This window comes from Myotis yumanensis, unplaced genomic scaffold (genome assembly GCF_028538775.1).
Source record: "Myotis yumanensis isolate MYYU_CA2020_CCGP unplaced genomic scaffold, mMyoYum1.0.hap1 SCAF_15, whole genome shotgun sequence".
In the NCBI taxonomy this organism is placed as follows: domain Eukaryota; kingdom Metazoa; phylum Chordata; class Mammalia; order Chiroptera; family Vespertilionidae; genus Myotis; species Myotis yumanensis.
The window spans coordinates 29798500-29815988 of record NW_027223766.1 but is presented as its reverse complement, the minus strand read 5'-3'; the positions used below and the strand labels follow the sequence as shown (position 1 = coordinate 29815988).

The following is a 17489-nucleotide window of genomic DNA, read 5'->3' as shown; positions in this document are numbered from 1 at the left end:
TATATTTTATTGATTTTTGACAGAGAGGAAGGGAGAGAGATAGAGACTTAGAAACATCGATGAGAGAGAAACATCGATCAGCTGCCTCCTGCACATCTCCTACTGGGGATGTGCCCGCAACCCAGTACATGCCCTTGACCGGAATCGAACCTGGGACCCTTCAGTCCGCAGGCCGACGCTCTATCCACTGAGCCAAACCGGTTTCGGCTCAATCATAAACTTTTAAAAATCTGCTCAACCCATCGGTGACTGCCATGACATTAAAATCCAGAACTCCTTATTCACAGACAGGGCACCTTTCATTAATCCACTCATTCAGTCCTTCTTGACTGGGTGAGGTACAGAAGCTGGGCCCACTTGTGATCAGGTAGTCTCTGCTCACACAGACTGCTCTGCGGCTGTCCCAGTCTTAGCTAGTCTTCTGTCCATAGCTTCCTGGTCCATGCCTATGGGTTCCCAAGCATGCAGTCGGAGGTTAATAAATTGATGTGTATATAATATATTTCTATAATTTTAAAATAACAATTTATATTATTTTACAAATATTATATTATATAATATATTTCTATTATACATGTTATACAAAACGTAATTATACATATAACATATCAACATATATATGTTTATATAGGGAGAGATATAATCTATCTACTGCATATATTTAATGTATATACATGTAAATGTTTCCAGAGTTTGCCAGAATCTCCAGCAAGAATATAGATTTGTCAGGCCAAACAAGCTTCTCCGGGATTCACCAGTACTATATTTCTTTAAACATAGACTTGAACATGGAGAAAAATGAAAGAGAAATAGTACTAGGAGTTTCTTCTCTTCCTGGGTGTCCAGTCTATTTATATCTCTATCTCTATCTCTATCTCTATCTCTATCTCTATCTCTATCTCTATCTCTCTCTCTCTCTATCTCTATCTCTCTCTCTCTCTATCATCTCACATGGAGGTTGTAGGCAAGCTCTGAGTGGAAGGATAAATTCCAACCATGTTCACCTTACCCTGGGAGTATGTGCTAATGTTGCTTCTTGAGCTGCTTCACTCGTTCGTTTTCCATTTCACAAGGAGACGATGGCGAAAAAGGAGATCCAGGAGAGGAGGGAAAGCTTGGCAAAGTGGGACGCATGGGGCCAAAAGGTAAGTAAAATGGTATGAACTTGATCTATAATGTTAGAACTGCTCTTTTCTCTCCTGGACTTGCTCTAGGAATTAGCAGCTTTCATAATGCCCTTTGCTCTAAAGATACATGAAATGTATTTCAGATGTAAAGTTACTTGCCACCAGAGAGTTCTTATGAGTTGCCTGTCAACAAGACTCAGCCCCATTTCTCAAATTTCATTCTTAGGGGTGCCTACAGTGGGACACTCTGGGAGCCCCAGGGAATAGCAATCTCTGAGAATATCTAAGAAACTATGAATTTTGGAAACACAGCTGGGTTCAAAGCTGTATCTCCCCTTAGAAGCCACTGCTAAGCAACTTTTTTTGGGCTAACCTAGAAATTAAGGAGGAAGATAAGAAGGAGAAGAAAATTGATTCTTTGATGTTCTCACCTTTCTCAAACATCTGGTGGACTATGGAGAGAGTAGGAGCAAAGAAGATGAGAATAATACAAAAGCTATTAGAGAATGTTTTTACTCACAAAGCCAAAAGTAAGTCTCACTCAAACATGGCTTCTGGATTGTGACATGTGTCTTCAAGCACTGGAAATATTCCCTGCCAACTGTACAAAATGGTGGCCCAAGACCACTGCTCTTTAAATCTTCATCATTTAAAGAGAGGAAAACACTCCCAGGCCTTTGAGACCTCAACTTGAGATATTCTGATTTAAATACTTTTATACTATAAATATGTATAATATTCTATACATTTGTTGTACATTCCCTAAGATAGTCAAATCCAGTTGAAGAAATAGAACCCCAAAGTGAAGCTGAAATTGATCTAGCGAGGCACAGAATTAGAATAAAATGCAAGAATTCTTCACTCAGCCGCTTATCTGGCCTTTAGATTAAACATCTGCTGTAGTCCTTTCAGAAAGATTGCATCAGTAAGCATCTTAATATCATCAGGTTCAGGATTGTCATACCCACATTTTAATTTTAATACATACATTATAATGCTATTAAAATAGTTAATACAAATATACCATAGATAGGAGAATGTACTCTTTGGTATTTCCTTCAAGTGGATATCATATATTAGCCACATCTTTAAAGGGAAGATAAAATGTTAGGATATAAAGATGACCTGCTTTGCTTTTCAGGGATTAAAGGAGAACTGGGTGATATGGGAGACCAAGGCAACATTGGCAAGACTGGGCCCATTGGCAAAAAGGGTAAGCCACATCTTCCCATTCTCCAACAGCAATTTCAAGCACATTGAGCATACCTTTGATATATCTGAAAGGTTCTTTGGCATAAAAATGATCTTTCTTTTATAAATATAAGTATTCTATTTCTTCAGATCTTGGCTGGTCAGTAGTAGAAAACAATTATTTAATATAACTCAAGGTAGCAGAGGACAGTATAATTTTATTTTTTGAGTGGACTAATAGTAATTCCATGTCAGTGATCTATTAACAGGACAGAAACTTGAAATGAACATCTTTTGTTTTCAGTCTTTTCCTGATTCTGTACATAATTACTGCTTCAATACTACAAATACCTCTATTACAAAAATAGAGGTAACCTCCTCTTTATTACCTAAATACTCTTTTCTTATCTTGTCATAAAGCCCCACATACATAGCAGGTTGTAATTGCTTCTGATCTTTAGTAATTCATACAAGCATTGTTCCACTTTGTTTGAAGATACAAACTAAAGGAGAATCAAAATATTATTGCAAGAAGCTCAGATGATTTAGGAACACTGGACTTCTTCAGAAAGAATTATAATAATAACTCTATGACTACTATAAGAACCTTCTGGGAGAGTAGACAAGATTGACATGAAGAATTGACCTGGGTCTTGAAGGACAGCAAGATGCTTATGGAAATGGAAAAAAGGCATTTGAGGGGGATACAAGAAATAGTTGTGCAAAGGTACAGGTCAGGGGAAACTCGGTGCCTTGGGTAATAGAATTCCACAGCCGTGTGTTACCCTCCAGCCTTCCACACATGCTCGAGCAGCTGCGTAATTCAACATGTGTCTCACAGCGGCCAGCTGTGTGCTCCTGTGAGCAGGCTGATGGATGAGGTCTGAGCTAAGGTCGTGGCCTCTCCCCTGGCATCCTGAAGTGCAGTACTTCTCTCCCTACTCTCTTCCAACTCATTCCTTTGAGAAATTTCCTTCGGTCTGCATTTGAGGGCAGGGATAGAGGGCGGTGCCACTGAAAAGAAATCGCTATGGTTATTTTTGATCCAGTATATTCACCTGAGGGTGAAATCCTCATAGCTGAGAAAGAGCTACATGGACTGCTCAGAGTTCATGAGTCCTGCTGCAGAATGTGCCTGCCATGGGTTTACCATGAAGCTAATAAAGCTGTGGCTTCAAAGCCCACACATGTTTGGGCCCTTCCCAAGGCCCTGAGAGGATCCTTAGCAATAGATGCACATGTCTTGGTAAAGTTGAAAAATAAAACATTTTAACCTCAACTGGTTAAAATACTGCATCTCAATGTTTGTAAAAACTAGTGCCCCCCTCCCAACAATTTTTTTAGACATATGGCCCCCTTTAAAAGCTTTTTTCTAATTCCCCTCCACTCCCCTCACCCCCCCCCCCCCCCCCCCCCCCGTCCCCACCGCTATGAAAGTTTAATACCACCCACAGGCTATCTATTTGCTATGGACCCTGTGTAGACTGAGAGTTCATCTCCTTTCAAGAACTGACTGCTGCGTCCTTGAGGCGATGTTGTCCCCATTGAGAATGTGCAGGTTAAGATTACCGTCTCCTTTTGCTTCAACGTCTCTTAATCATATTCCTCATTGCGTTAGGTGGTTTTTGGAGAGGATGCCATGTCTTTGGGAAGCTAGCTAAGAAGAACTTGAGAGAAATATTTAGTTTGAACTTCTTTATGTAGTGTGCAGTTTCTTCCATGTACAGCTAACAATTCTCTGAAGGAAGAGTCCCCAAGAATACGCCTACCATTTACTGTCCAGATCTATCCAAAGTCATGATGAAAAAAGTGTGAGGGCAGAGATTTAGATCATTATATGAATGTGTCCTAGGCCATCCAATGCAAGAAATACGTGGATTGTGGAAAAGAAACAATTTTTGCAATGAATAGGGCCAGTCTGTAGAAAAATTTTCCAAATCTAACAGCTCATATATATGAAGAATACTTTGTAGAAGTAGTTTTAAATTCGGTTTTTAATGATAGCAACAACATTCAGATTTATGCTGCAGGCCATGAGAGAATTGCCTACGTTAATCCTGATGCTAGTCATTCTTAACAGAAAAATGAATGCAATTACCCAAAATGACGCTATTACTGTTATGGGAAACAAAAAGTATAGGTGTTCGGGGGTGGGGGGATTCCTTTGGAATAAAGTCCTCACCATGATCAAAACAGTTCTGCACAAAATCTACCCTTGTTACCTTCCGGTCCTCATCTCCCCCACCACCTCACCTGGCACATGGTAGGTGCTCAATAAACAGTTATGAATAATTCTTTTTTTAAAAAAGAATGACTAGCTGAATAAAAAAAAATGTCCAAAAGATATTTAAAGCCATTGAATAGGACTTTAGGGTTCATAATCTGGAGGAGAAGGGAACCACTGCCAGATAAACCACACATTCTTTACCTACTGCTTTTCCTCTCAAATCATCACCAGTTCATTAATAAGGAAGCACTATGAGACTGAGGGCCTAGAGCAGAAAGTTGCTCAAACTTTGCAATGGGCTGCCCAAGAAGGCTGGCCTTGGAAAATGCCACTCCTTTTTATTTCAAAAATAAAAATTTCCAGTTATAACTCCAGAAAATTCTGGGGGGAAAAAACCATTTCATTAAGCATATACTCATCATGTTTAAAAAATCTTATCCAACTAGGAATAGAGGGAAACACACTTGATAGTTAAAGGAATGTCAACATCAACAACAATAAAAGACTATTTAAAAATTATACTCAATAATGAAATATTCAACACTTCTCTCCTGAAATTGGGAATGATGAGTACAGCCCTCATCACTAATTCTAATCAACATTATAGAAGTTCTAGCCAGACTAAAAATGCAAAAACAAGAGATAAGAATCATAACAACTGGAAATGAAGGAATAAAAGGATAATTATTTGAAGATGACATGATTGCATGCCCAGCAAATACAAAAGAATCCACAGATTAGCTGTTTATATTATTGTTTTTAGATAGCTTAACATACAAAAAATTTTAATTTTTACATACCAAAAACAATTTTTAAATAAAATTAAAAAGGTGCCATTTATCATAACATCAAAGTTACCAAATATCTAGGAATAAATGTTAAAAGATGTGTAAGCCCTTCACAACAAATGTTATCTATAATAATAAAAGCTTAATATGCTAATTAGACCGGATGACCTTCTGTACGAAGCTGGGGCTGCGAGGGAACCAGTGCCTGCTGGTGGCCAGAAGGAAACCTGGGTCCTTGGTGCCAGAGGGAAGCCGGTGCCAGCAGCCAGGGGAAGGAAGGTCTACTCTTGCATGAATTTTGTGAATCGGGCCTCTAGTGTAATGATAATTAGAGAAATTAAAGAATATCTAAGGAAATGAAAGTAAAGCTACATTCACAGAGTGGAAGACTCAATATTGTTAAGATGTCAGTTCTCCCTAAATAGATCTATAGATTCATTGCTCTCTCAATTAACATTTTAGAAGTAGTTCTCTTGAAATTTAATAAGCCAATGTAAAATTTTTGTGAAACCTGGTCGGTATGGCTGAGTGGTTGAGCATCGACCCATGAACCAGGAGTCAAGGTTTGATTCCCAGTCAGGGCACATGCCAGGGTTGCAGGCTTCATCCCCAGTTGGCATGCAGATGGCTGTCGAACAATGATTCTCTAGCATCTGATGTTTCTCTCTCTCTCTCCCTCTCCCTTCCTCTCACTGAAATGAATAAAAAAATATTTTAAAAATAATTTAAAAATAAAATAAAATGTATGTGGAAATGAAAAGGACCAAGAATACCTAAAGAAAATCTTGAAAAAGAAAAACAAAGCTGGATGACTTAAATCACTGAATTTAAACATTTATTATAAAGTTACAACTATGAAGATAGTATTGATTTAGTACAGAGACAAATAGATCAATGGAAAGGATTAGAGCATGCAGAAACAGACTCCCACACTTGATTTATGCAAAGTTGACATTACTTTGCAGTGAAAAATGATGAGCCTCTCAATAAATAGTGCTAGGTCAATTGGATATTCATGAATGCAGCCAAACATATGTAGCCCATAATGTATGAAAAAGAAGAATTATAGAGGCACAGGATTCATTTATTAATTAAAATCTTATAATTCTAGAGTGCTGATAATGTGGTATTTGTCTAATTTTAAAATTTAGTGATTTGTTTTTATTTCTTTTGTATAAGCATTCATTTTTATAACCACTTTTCTATTTGTAATTTGGTATTATTTTTTAAAATTTTTATTTATTGATTTGAAAGAGAGAGAGAGTTTGTTGTTTCACTTCTTCATGCATTCATTGGTTGATTCTTATATGTGCCCTGACTGGAGATCAAACTCGCAACCTTGGCATATTGAGATAACGTTCTAACCAATTGAGTTACCTGGCCAGGGCACTGGTATTATTTTTCTTAATGAGGGCTCCTTAAATTGTATAAGCTTCAGATAAAATTCATTATAGATCTTTTCCTGACTGTATCCAGCTTCATTCAACAACTAGTTGAAGGAATGGAAAGGTGTAGCCAAAAAGTGGGATGCTGGACATAGAGATTTCTGAGATGCAGCCTTGTTAGATGAGGGCAAGAGCCCCAGTACTGTCCTGGAATGGGCAGAAGTGGCGGGGGAGGGTACATCACTGCCATGAGCACCCCCAGAATTTAAGAACTTCATTTTTGAATGAGTTATTCAAGATTCTGCATGATCTTAGTTTTAAATGTGTCAACTAAGAGAGATGGAGTTCATGACCTTGAGCCAAGTCTTAATCCTTTCATAGATTAAGACTAGGTAACTTGGGAGAGTGGTAGATGACAGAGACTAGGGAGGGTCAAGAGTTTAGTATGATTTTCTGGGTGTCAAATGTTGGAAAAATAACTCTGGAAAGGATAGAGTTAAGCTGACCTTATCTTCTTCAGGACAATTCAGCATTCACACTCAGGTGCATAAACAACACCTCACACTTTACTCATTGTCATGGTTTATTAGCTTGTCTGTTTTGCCCTACAGACCATGAACTTCTAGAGCCAACAAATGAATGAAAGATTTATTGGGTCAATTTGCTTAAATAAATATAAACTTTATGTGAGTACCCTATTTTTAATCATTTTATCCTAATGCCTATTTTATAGTAGAAACTTTCTAAATGTTTGCTGCATTAAGGATGAAAAAAATGAGAGGTAAATATATTATTTCTAATCATGTAGCCCTCTTTTCTACCCTTTATTTCTTTAAGTACCACTTTCCCTTAACATCAATTTTCAACATTGACTAAGATTTCTTTCTCCTCCCGAGATATGCCATCAAAATTTATGAGCATGTCCTGAAATTTTTTAAAAATGGAGGTTCACTGTTCTGGCTCACCTGGATTAATTTCATTTTTAATCGGACTTTGAAATTTATTGCCCTCATTTTGTCAATAGCCCTTCTAAATTTTTCACTGACTCAGATTAATCTCAACTTTCTGGACTGGTCTTAATGTCACTTGGTTGGACAGGTAGCTTTCTGGATGTCAATATTTTATTTCATGAATAAGAAAAAATAATTTAAAATAGGTAAATTAAATCTCATGACAAACAAATGCTTTTACTTAAGGTCAATATCCTTTTACAGTGAAAGCATTATGATTTTTATTTGTTTAAATGCAGCCTCTAATTCTTCAATTTTAAGGGAGTTATTACAAACATGTTTCCACTCATGGACCAAAATAAGTCTTTGTGTATGGCTTTAAACCAGGATTTGCTTGGGCAAAATAGACATTGTAAGTCCACATCCTCCATCGACTGGCTAAGTACTTGGTATACTCACTTTTACCACAATTCTGATTTAGGAGACAGAAGCTAACATTGGTTGCACATCTTCTATGAGCCCAGCACAGACATAATCCTATGATAAAATAACATTATCTAATCTATCCTCTTTAATGATCTTAGATATTAGGTACCATTATTTCCACTTTAAAAATCAGAAATGGAAGCTTTAAAAATGCAGTAACCTGTCCACATCTAGCTAGGAAGTGACAGAGTCAAGATTCAAGTCTTGGTTGTTCAGACTTTTATAGCCTTTCACTCCACCACACTGCTTTGCCTTTTCCATCTGTAAAAAAGGAAAATAATTTATGTCAAAATACTGGAAAGTCATCACGGTGCTTACATCTTCTCATGGAAAAAAAATCAAATTATCAATTCAGTAATTTGTTTCCCACACTATTAAGATTTAATTAAAAGCTATTGCTTCAGTGAAACTTTCTCTACTCTGATCCACAACCATCTTTGGTTTCTCCAAATACCTATCACACATTTTCTTTATTTCACTCTGTTAATACATGATGGTGATAATGTCCCATCTCCTTGGTCCCTAATATGAGCTATGTTTTCCTTAAAAATATTTTTTTCCAAAGCAAATATTCTGTTTATGCATCTTTTATGTCCATCATTGGGCTTACCCCAGAACTAGGATCAATTTTCAGCCCATGTTAAATTGAAAGGGATTTACATGTAAAGAAAATACACTATCTTAAAATAATTAAAGTATTAAGCCATATTCATATGATCTTCAAGCCCATATTGTTTATGGTGGTGCTAAGGACTGGTACCCCTTTCTACTTTTGATAACATTTTTGAGTGCTTTGATTTCTTTCATTAAATCATTGGCTAGCTCTTTTGGGAAGCCCCATGAACTGGGGAGTCAGAAGTGGTTGGGCTTCAGTACCAAGGGTGCCATTGAATTGCTGGATGTCCCTGAGCAACTAATTGTGCCTCCTGGATCCTCAATTTCTGCAGTGGTATAATACAGATAATGATAGCACCTAGTTCATTGGATTTAATATGATAACATCTATACAGTATCCAAAACAGTACTTGACAAATGATCAGCACTTAGCAAAGCTATATTTCCTTTCTTTAATGCATTCAAAATCTATTCTTATCTTTTCCAATTTACATATAAAGAATGAGGAATTTGCAGGACACAACTTAGGTGTGAGTAGATCAATGGTATATTCCCGTGCTTTTTCCCTTACTGTACCTCTGCTGTACCTCTTGCTCCCATCTCCACTTGCTGAAGTTTTCAGAACCAAGCTCCAGTACCATCTCCTCAAGAGAGCCTCCATCCTCCCATCTGGAGTACTACCTCTTCTGGCTCCCTTCCAAAGTATGTGATCTCTGTTCAAGGTCTTTCTTGCAGTATTATCAGCACTCCATTGTCGAAGATTTCACCATATCTCATTTATTCTAAGCACACGTTCTGAGGTGTCCTCCCACATACTTAAACTGCATTCAGGATTTCAAAGACCCCCTCCTTTTGTGGGGCGAGTTCATACATGACTGGCAACACTGTAAAGAAAAGTGTCCATGTATGTTGATTTAGAAAAACTCAGCAATCCGTGGGGGCCAGCAGGTGTTCCTTTCTGGATGATCAACAGTCAATGTGTACAGGACTATTAATAAAGAGCACTCAGTAAGAATGTCCAATGCCATGGTTACTAGCAACATGTGATTGAGCACTTGAAATATGGTTAGTCCAAACTGACATGTGCTGCAAGTGCAAAATATATATCAAATTATGAAGCCTTAATACCAAAAAAGTAAAATATCCCATTAATATTTTTATATTGATTACTTTTTGAAATGACAATATTTTTATATATACATTAAATAGTATATAATATTTTTAAAAATTTAAAGCACTAAACAGATAGTGATGACAAGATTAGCTAATGGACAGGCAACATGGGACACCCTGTGGGTTTTGGAAAGGCTCCCCCCTTTTGGTGGGAAAGGATGGGGTAGGCAAAATCTCAAGGCCAACTTTGTTCCCCCTCACATTGCCCCCTCGGGTCATATCCCCAATTCCCTGGCTATACCAAACCCCCTCAAGGCTAAGCCACATACTCCTTTCTAGTCTGGGTGACCTTTACCCTGTATTTATCCCTCCTGAGGCCTTTCTTCTTCTGTTTCCAGAACACCTTTAAAGCATTAACTCTATTTTACTTCTATCATGGCTTCTCTTTTCATTCTCAAGAGCTTAAGCTAAACATTTCCTCTTGAAAATCAAAGGCTTTTGCTTTCAATGGTTGTGTCTGATGTGGCCATAAGAGCTTATTTTGAAGTTAAAAAAAAAATCAACATATTTTTTCTCTCTGCTTTAATAATCCTGATTCTCTGAGTGGATACCTCTGACTGAATAAGAAAATGATGGCATACAAAGAAAAGCAGAAGGGAAAATTATCAAGGTTGATATTTCAGTAAAATATATTTGACACTATTTTATTTATAGATTTTGCATACATCACATCTCTTCTAAAAGTGTGTAAACTCTTTCAAGTCAGAAGTTTAATTTTGTCTCTTTATATCCTCTCAAAGTACCAAGCCTTCTGTCTTTCACAGAGTAAGTAAATAGTAAATATTTGAAAAAGCAAATAAGTTGAAAAAGCACAATACATGTTTTTGAAAATTCAAGGGCAACGCCATATGGAAGAATTTTGGTGCATGATAAACCGATGCTGCAATGTGTTAATCATTTGATCCAGATATACAAAACAATGGTACTTTTCAAATTAAAAACATGCAGAGAATTGTATTAGCCTTGCTCAGAAGGGCACATTATAAACACAGGTTTGCAGGATAGGTGACACAAATTTTAATGTTTCTTACACATCCCACTGGAATTCTACATTCAATCTAATTCAATTATGACTTGTTTGATTAGTTGTACCTGTGCAGCCAACTCCAAATCAAATTATTCATACAAAACCAAGGCATGCTGGTGGAAGATACTACAAATGAATTTTAAAACTGTTTCCTCTGATTTTAGCTGATCAAGATGTCTGTCTGAAACGATTCATTATTTTAATTGTTACTTCTGCGGCTATTGTTTCTATTCAGGTGACAAAGGGGAAAAAGGTTTGCCTGGGATTCCTGGAGGAAAAGGCAAAGCAGGTACGCTTGCTAATCTTGCTCCTTAATTTCTGGCATTATTCCAAACGTATCTCCAAAATAGATTTATTTTTTATGAAAAAGAAAAAATAAAAATATTTGCAGTACCTATTTTACTCAAGGTAGAGGAAAGAAAGAAGAGAACTTTCCTCTCTATTTGCTGGTGACTTTCCAAGCCCTGGGGAAGGGGTGATGGCACATTCCGTCCCGTCATGCTCTGAGGAAGCAACCCAGCGCATCAGGAAGCAGCCCTCATCCTGCTAGACCAAGAGGAAAATCCACAATGGCCCCAGCACTAGGCCTGGTCAGCATGCCTGACATTCCACCAGCATCTCAACCAAATACTGGCCAGCAGTTTGCCAGAAGCAAATTGGCCTAATCTGAAAGCCCTGTGATTACAGGACATCAATGACCGTGGACACTCTCTCCAAGTACTGAGAGTTTCATTTCCAGAGCTCTATGCAGGGATAGAAAGTACTTGTTTGGGGGGGGCGGGGGGGGGGGGGGCTTCAGTTGTTTCTGTCTATAGGGGTATAGTAAAGACTAATTCTAAGAACTGTTTTAAGTTCCTTATTTAACTGAGAATATGGAGAAATAAAGCTATAAGTTTCCCCCTCCCCTTTGTCTAATAATTTCTATTTCTTATCAACCACCTTAGAAGAAAGCAAAGAGAAATGTTCATATGAAGCAGCCACCAAATAGAAAAAGAATAGAATCATTTGAATTTCACATCATTTTCCTTACAATTCCTTCTGTGTCACAATATCAGTAGGTAATTGAAAAAAAAAAATAGGTAAATGAGCAAAGGGTAATCCACAGATGTGACAACTGGCTCTTGAAATAATACATGGGATATTTTCACGAGATTTAAATTTGGTCCTCAGTACATTTAAGCTATGCTTCAAGTGGGTCATCAGAATTTACGTTTGAGCCCTAACTGGTCTGGCTCAGTAGATAGAGCGTTGGTCTGTGGACTGAAGGGTCCCAGGTTCGATTCTGATCAAGGGCATGTACCTTGGTTGAGGGTACATCCCCAGTAGGGGGCGTGCAGGAGGCAGCTGATCGATGTTTCTAACTCTCTATCCCTCTCCCTTCCTCTCTGTAAAAAATCAATAAAATATATATTATTTTAAAAAGAAAAAGAAAGAAAGAGGCACAGCTCTGCTCATCTCAACTCCTATGAGCTAAATTCATGGTGGCATCATTAAAAAAAAAAGAATTTACGTTTGATTTCATCATGAAAGGTTTCTCTTGCCCTTGGAGAGTTGTGTGAGTGAGTGAACAGTGCAGTAATAGAAGAGAAGACCAGCTAGAATTCGGTTTTCAGAAAGCTGCAAAGATTTTATTCTGAAATTGGAGAGTCACATCCTGTGCTCCACAAAAATGCCAAATGGTCCACAACATGTGTGCAGTGGCTCATCGTATTTACTCTCCTTTTTAAGAAGATGGTTTCGAACTGTGTTTCGACTCATTCACAATATTTTTAAAGATATATTCTGAATTCCTAAAGGCAGTGTAATTTGGAAACCTTATTTTTAATAAAAGATCAAAAGTATAGCTGCTCACAGAGAAACTTTCAACTCATCCGCATGTGTTTCAATAAGAATTCACAGTTTTGTCCTTTGAAAGGTACTGTCTGTGATTGTGGAAGGTACCGGAAAGTTGTTGGGCAACTGGACATTAGTGTTGCTCGCCTCAAGACATCTATGAAGTTCGTCAAAAATGGTGAGTGTATTCTCTTTTGCTTTGTGTATTTATTGATTTAGTCTTTTTCAACATTACAATTCCAGTATTTCTAGCAGGAAATACCTTGGGTTGGGCAAAGGACTACTAAGATAGTATCATCAGAGTAAAGGTCTCTCAAAATACTAATTATCCACTCCAACTCCAGGACACTTCAAGTCCACTACATATATTTGTACATACTGCATTGACTATGGGTAGAAAAAGTTACATTCTGGAGAGTGGGGACAGTGAAAAGGTCAGAGTTTGGCAAGCCATGCTTTGAGAATAAAAAGGGACAGCAAGACTCAAACAGAATGATCATCTCAAAAAATAGAAATTGATAATAAAAACGATAGCTATTTCCTTAAATACTTGGAATATTAATAATTATGATGTAAGTGCTATGATTAAGATGAAGCTTAGGAAGATGATCGTGCCCATAGATACAGAGCTAATGAACTGTGGAGCAGGGATTTGATTACAGGTTTCACACAAATTAATAGGGACATCATGTGTTTCTTTAAATTTTGCAACTTTTCATATTAGTCATTTTTGTTATTCTTGTCCATAGTTAGCAGTTACACCCTTAAAGTGAGGCTATGTGTTCTCTTCTGAGACAGTATGAATGTGGGAACTATTGTAGTTAGTGTTACAATTGGTTTCATTTTGTTGTACTTTCATTTATTGCAATACAGCTATATTTGTTTACATTATTGGAAGCACACAGACGCCATCTTGTGTTCATCCTCATCTTGTAATACTACAGGCAAAGGAAATGTTCAATATTAACTATCGACCCTAATTATAATTCTGGTTATAACCTGCACACAAGATGCAGTCTCTGGCGTGACTTGGACACTCATGAATAAACCAGACCTCAGAGGTTCAACATACAGCAATAGTTCTTAACATTTGAGTGGTCACAGATTTCTTTGTGCATTTTAATTTATGAAACCTGAAAAGTATATGTTGATGTCCCTGAAGCCCAAAACATATATAGCATACTCTGAGCTCAAAATGATTCTGTGTCCCCAATTCTGTCTTGAAGCTTACTCAGTAGCTCAGTCTACTTCATGTACCTGGAGTGAAGTATGAACAATCTCAAAAGATGTACGTGTTCACAGCCCTGGAATTGGCCCAAAGTAGAAAAACTTCTGAATTATTCCCATATCAGATTAATAAGCTTCTATCATCCTTTGCAATGTTGGAAGCACCAAGACTACAGAATGGCAAAGGCATGTTCGCAGTTTAGTAGAAGAGACACACAAACAATTAGACTAGAATGTGTTGAGTACTAAGAAGTAGGAACAGGGGATAAGACTCCCCAGTGTGTGCTCAGCAAAAGGCTCCTCTGGGATAAAACACTTACACTGAGATTGAAAGGATGAGTAGAGTTGCCCAGGTAGAGGAGCAGTGAGACGAATTCCCAGGCATGAAAAGCATGGAACTGGAACAGAGAAGGGCATGCTCATGGAACTATAAGTTTGGCAAAGGCATAAACTAGGATGGGAAAATAGTCTGAGATGAGCTGGGTTGCAGTTCATGTAACAAGTCTGTGTCAAAATAGCTCTTGCTTCAAAGTTGTGTGGGAAGTTAAACAGGAATGGCAGGGAGGACAACTGGTAGGAGTTCTTTCTCCATTTGAAAACTAGAAAGGTGGAGAAAATATTAAACCAGTGCCAAGTTCATCATAGGGCCTTGCAAAATAATTGTAGACTTTTGAAGAAATGTATTTAAACCCAGAAATATTATATACTTGCCTTTTCTCTTTTTGAGATGAATAATTACACTCTTCTCTGCAAAGTCATAGCAGGGATTAGGGAAACAGATGAGAAATTCTACTACATCGTGCAGGAAGAGAAGAGCTACAGGGAATCCCTGACCCACTGCCGGATCCGGGGTGGCATGCTAGCCATGCCCAAGGACGAAGCTGCCAACACACTCATCGCGGACTACGTAGCCAAGAGTGGCTTCTTCCGGGTCTTCATCGGGGTGAATGACCTTGAGAGGGAGGGACAGTATGTGTTCACGGACAACACGCCACTGCAGAACTACAGCAACTGGAAGGAGGGGGAGCCCAGCGACCCCTATGGTCATGAGGACTGTGTGGAAATGCTGAGCTCAGGCAGGTGGAATGACACGGAGTGCCATCTCACCATGTACTTTGTCTGTGAGTTTGTCAAGAAGAAAAAGTAGCTTCTCTCATGCTACACATTGGTTATCCCCTGTGACTACCATTGCTGTTCTTTTTATCTATCCTTTTCTCCCCAGTTATGCTAAATTTGTTCTGACTCAGGACAAGTGGGAAATGCTAAACTGAGGTTTGGAATCTCCATCGCCCTGTTCTTTGGCGACAGTTTTAAAGATTTGCATATATAGTATAGTATTGAGCCAACAGCTTACATGGATCTCAAGAGAGAGTTTGAATTCTTAGTTGTGTGGGACGTGGTTGTTTATGCCTCAGATAAAATGTTCTCTTGGCATTTGCTCTGTCCCCTCTCCCTAGAGCCCTAATTGTTCTCTACCTGGCCCAGAAGATAATTGGGACAGTGGTTGGTAAGGACTAGGATAATCTGTCATTCCCAAAGTCAGACATGTGGGAGGGTCTTATGTTTTCTAGAAATGCCAAGATATTATTCATCTTGGAATCCAAGATCCCTAGTTCTTTGATCAGTCATCACCATAGCCATCCTCATACTTGCAAGTCCCTTTTGTTCACACAAACATAGGAACACTTCACCCACAACCTCTAGATGAGGAATTTCTGGGCCAGTGACCTGTTCCAGGCCATGTGGAAACACACAGAATCTTTTTGTGCTTCTGACCTATAATTTTCAGTGAAGAGTATCAGGTAGCTGCCCTGGCTCCCTTCCTTTAGGCCTACAACTTAATCTCAGACCCCCAGATGATTAACTCTCTGACTTGAGGAAAAGGGACCTTTAGAAATTAAAAAGAAAATAAAAAGAAGAGTGTTTGTTCCCAAACAATATGATTTCTAATCCTCCTGCTAAATTGCCCCTTGCTACTAATATGGCTCCATTTTTCCTTGTCTTAGCTAGACTCATATCAACTTTCCTCCCTTAGTCATGGGGAATGATGGATGGGGTTTCTGAAGCCTTTGGAAAACTCTAGAAGCTTCCAAGTGCTACCAACATCAAGTCTCTAATCCCCCTCCTCCCTATATCTAATTTATCACTCGGGGCAACATTTTGTGGAAGGCCCTTTACTGCCATAACTGCGTGTTGTAAAATCCCAGAGCAGAGATGCCCTTTCTAGTACTCTGACATCACAGGAATGTCAGGCATGGAGTTTGGAACATGCCTAGGACTCACATTTACTGAGCTGATGAAGTTCTACTTTGAACCACAGATCAAACTCCTAAGCAGCTTTCATTTTGGAAAAATAAACAGTTCAACAAAACTCTAGATTATCCCCTTTTACATTGCTGCTCCAGTTATAGTTTGTGATATATGATCAGACTCTTTAAAATGCTGGCAAAATGGTTAATGAACTTAGAGAAACAGATCAACAACATATGTTCACCTTAAACCATCTGTTCATGATTTCACCCATGACTAACTGGTTATGAGATAGGATTTAATTAGGATATTTCTGTGGATTTAACAAGGGTCACAAACTCAGGTATTACAAGGGCCATACAGATGACATAAATAAATAAGGTGGAACAGGTGGAATCCTGGTACACTGAAAACAGCTTGCCCATCTAAAGGAACCAGCTGTTTCTCGGTGGCTGCTATTTTTGCCATGGAGGACCCAATGTCACTACATGTTCTGATATTTCAAGAGAAATCAGAGATCTGGAATTTAACTTTATATTTTTCAAGTTGGCATATAGTCAATTTTTAACCCAAATGTTAAGCCATACAAAACAGTCTGCTAGCCAAAATCATGACCTTTCCATTTCTCACCTCTTGGGGAAAGTTCCAAAGATTCTAACCATATTCAATGTCATTAGGATACAGTGACATCAAAGTTAAGATCTCCCATTGATACCTCATTCAGTTCAGCTCAGGAATTTCTTCAGTGTTTTCCACTCATCAAGTTAATAAACTAGTTACTTATTCAGGCTTTGAGACTGTGACATATGATATTTTGAAGGCAGGCAGTTTAATAAAAATCACAAAGAGAACACCATATCAAAACCAATATCTTTGGGTCAAATGTCAGCCAAGAACATGAGGCATAAGACTCTAGAAACACTTGGAGGAAAAGAAAGGGGAAAAAAGAGAGAGATAATTTACCAAAATTATCAAATTTACCAAAAAGAGAGAGATAATTTACCAAAATTAAGTCATTTGAGAGAAAAGCAGTAAACCTTGCTAAAGAGCAGTAAACCTTGCCTAAGATCTCCACTGGAATTCATATTCTAATTTCTTCTGAGACCCTAAAGTATGAATATTTGTTGTATGTATTACAAGTGCTATTATGAGCTCTATTATGATTATTATAATAATAACAGCATTTTTCCATGGCTCATCTTTGCTTCCA

The 17489-nt window shown here is 38.0% G+C and overlaps 1 protein-coding gene across 7 annotated transcripts in view; it reads left to right on the top strand.

Moving 5' to 3' along the window:
* COLEC10 (collectin subfamily member 10) overlaps positions 1 to 17256 on the top strand; it is a 289303-nt gene extending 272047 nt beyond the window's left edge. For all 7 annotated transcript variants that reach the window (XM_070392752.1, XM_070392751.1, XM_070392749.1 and 4 more), the window contains 5 exons: positions 1074 to 1145; positions 2269 to 2340; positions 11205 to 11258; positions 12885 to 12980; positions 14785 to 17256. In XM_070392752.1, the coding sequence (XP_070248853.1) occupies positions 1074 to 1145; positions 2269 to 2340; positions 11205 to 11258; positions 12885 to 12980; positions 14785 to 15176 (686 nt within the window). In that variant the 3' untranslated portion in view covers positions 15177 to 17256. The remainder of the gene's footprint in view (positions 1 to 1073; positions 1146 to 2268; positions 2341 to 11204; positions 11259 to 12884; positions 12981 to 14784) is intronic.
* The last annotated feature ends 233 nt before the right edge of the window (positions 17257 to 17489 follow it).